General features: G+C 38.9%; 1 protein-coding gene across 2 annotated transcripts; it reads right to left on the bottom strand.

Moving 5' to 3' along the window:
• Positions 1-425: 425 nt before the first annotated feature.
• Positions 426-2,028, bottom strand: LOC137582381 (uncharacterized). 2 transcript variants are annotated; one of them, XM_068296897.1, is made up of 4 exons: positions 1,953-2,028; positions 1,661-1,879; positions 1,355-1,593; positions 426-1,281 (listed from the first exon to the last, which is right to left on the bottom strand). In XM_068296897.1, the coding sequence occupies exons 2-4, from the start codon at positions 1,726-1,728 to the stop codon at positions 821-823; spliced, it is 768 nt and encodes a 255-aa protein (XP_068152998.1). In that variant the 5' UTR covers positions 1,729-1,879; positions 1,953-2,028; the 3' UTR covers positions 426-820. The 2 variants fall into 2 exon arrangements, with proteins under 2 accessions (XP_068152998.1, XP_068152997.1); XM_068296896.1 differs by having other exon boundaries at positions 1,661-2,005.
• Positions 2,029-2,312: the final 284 nt, after the last annotated feature.

Raw genomic sequence — 2,312 nt, 5'->3', positions numbered from 1 at the left:
CATTCTTTCGCAAACATTAGCCATTGATGGCTAATAGGTAAGAAAAGAGTTACCAAAAAAGTTGCAAGGGTATACAAACTTTGACGCGGTTGAAGTTAGCCCCAGCCCTCTGGTTTAAATTGGATTTCACATTCGTCATTAAATTCCTTTTTGATCGTTAATGTAAATGTCTTTAAATTGCGTAATGTTCTGATGACCAACGTTAATAACTTAAAAATAATACTGTTTTAACAATGAAAGTTTAGATTTTCAAGTCATACTAATTATTCTCGAACTAATTTCTGTTCTTTTTCCACTCAATATGTTATTATCAGCAGCATAAAAATATGTAAAACACTTCCTATAGATGATGAAGGGAGCTGATATAAACTGTTTTAAAGTTGAATTTAACGGAAGGATTTACAAGTTGCATTGAAAAACAATCATTTGGTTTTATTTTATATATTTTTATAAAACTTTCAGGGAGCGCTTGGATTAACAATGCGCATATGTAAACAATGACTTTGTTTTTTGCATTTCTTATGCATAAGATAGTACAAAATGTTAAGTATGTAGGTTATATAAAATACTTTTGAGTATAAAAGTGTAAAAATGCATAAAATACACGTCTGTTCCTTCGAAGTTGTCTGCCATTGCATGGAGATTTATAGACTATACATTTATATATATATATATTCGATATTTAAGTATAATTTCAGTAAAAGTGGCAAGCGAAAAGGCACAGATCGCTGAGATAAGCCGCTGAGATTTCTTTTCTTGCTTTGTTCCCAAATAGTTTCGAGTTGAGGTTTATTTCGGAGATTGTCCGCTTTCCAGCGTCCTAGTACAACATTATGACCGTCCGATTCTTGTCTTCACTGGGCGGCTCCAGGCGATGAAGATCTCGATGCTCACGTCGTTTGGCATACAATATTAAGGTAATGTTAATTAATACCACTAGGGTCGAGATAACGACCAGGTAGAAGCTATAGCCCAAATAGGCGAGTCCATTGCTATACCAATGTTGTTGCTGGTGTACTGTCAGCAGGACGTTGTGTATGAGATAGTTATAGAACTGCACAAGCCAGGCCACAAAGGCGACAACTTGAGCGCCTGCAGCTGCTATATTGGAAGCCAAAAGCAGAACCATAGTGCCGCCACGCTTGGCCGCCGAAGCAGCCTTTAAAACAGAGGCTATGGCAGCCACGGCACAAGCCAAAAGACCAAAACCTGTGCCCAGGGTGGTGAGCAACCAAAGCCAAAAGCTCGTGTCGCCGTGTTCCGTGCGAATAAAATCGTACACTAAAGAAGTGAGATAAAAAAAGATCACATACTGCCACTCAGAATTCTTTCATTTTGTTAGAGAAAAACAAACCATCGACTTGAAAGGTGCGTACTCCAAAACCAGGATTTAGATGCTGATTGCCATAGAACAGACCAAGGTTGACGTCACCGTTCGCCTCCGTTGAGTTCCCGCGCCGTGGATTTGCTCGCACCCAATGATTAGTCGTCATGCTAACCAACAACAACCCAATAGCTAAGCAGCTTCCAAAGAATGTGGCAAAAACTAATGCCCGGGTGCGAATGCTCATCTTGGTCCTAGGTGTTTCCCAACTGCAAGTGTCCAAAACAAAAGACTTTGATAACGAACTCACAATCCAAAAGTCTGAACAAACTTTACCTATTATTATGTACAATTGAATTATTGAACAAAGCGACAGACGCAGCCTTTGTTGAGCTCTCGGTCATCGTCCTCGCTTCGCCACCTTGCACGTCCCAGCCTCCCTGGTCTTTGTTTTTTTTTTTTATTGCAGTTTTCACTTTCGGGAAATGGAAAATTTCTCCTGTTGCCGACGCCCTCAATATCAGATTTTAAACGTTGTTGTCCCAATGTTTACGTCTTAGACATTAAAGTGGGCACATTATCCAGAATTTTTGTAGTAATTTACTACAATATTGTTGTAAATACTTACATTAAAAATAATAAATAATAATTTCGCCCTTCGCGACTTGCGAATTCGCCCAGTTCGAATGCAACCCTAAAGCAATACCCAGCAAACATTTACCAAAGAGAATCGTGACTGCCGCTCCGTGCTATTACTATCTCTGCATGGTTGATATTTTGGGCCAACATATGGCAATTGGAGTCGAAGAAAGCCGTACTTTCAGACTGGACCTGTGTTTCCTTAACCAAATTAAATTCAAAATATTCACTTGCAGAAGCAAAATGACATAGGAAAAATTGTGATCTAACGGCTGGCGAGAAAATTAGGGGTTTTAAAGATCAAACTGACTTTTCATAGCATTATGTTAAATTATAGCAGCACTCTTCC

This window comes from Drosophila tropicalis, unplaced genomic scaffold, assembly GCF_018151085.1.
Source record: "Drosophila tropicalis isolate 14030-0801.00 unplaced genomic scaffold, ASM1815108v1 contig_859, whole genome shotgun sequence".
In the NCBI taxonomy this organism is placed as follows: Eukaryota; Metazoa; Arthropoda; class Insecta; order Diptera; family Drosophilidae; genus Drosophila; species Drosophila tropicalis.
Note: the sequence above shows the minus strand (reverse complement) of the source record. Positions and strands in the feature narration are given on the sequence as shown.

Excerpts from the sequence above, each read along its gene's own strand:
- LOC137582381 (XM_068296897.1), bottom strand. The coding sequence starts at position 1,728 with ATGACCGAGAGCTCAACAAAGGCTGCGTCTGTCGCTTTGTTCAATAAT. Across the intron at positions 1,594-1,660 it reads TCAATTGTACATAATAATAG|TTGGGAAACACCTAGGACCA; the intron begins GTAAAGTTTGTT and ends GGACACTTGCAG. Across the intron at positions 1,282-1,354 it reads ACGCACCTTTCAAGTCGATG|TGTACGATTTTATTCGCACG; the intron begins GTTTGTTTTTCT and ends TCACTTCTTTAG.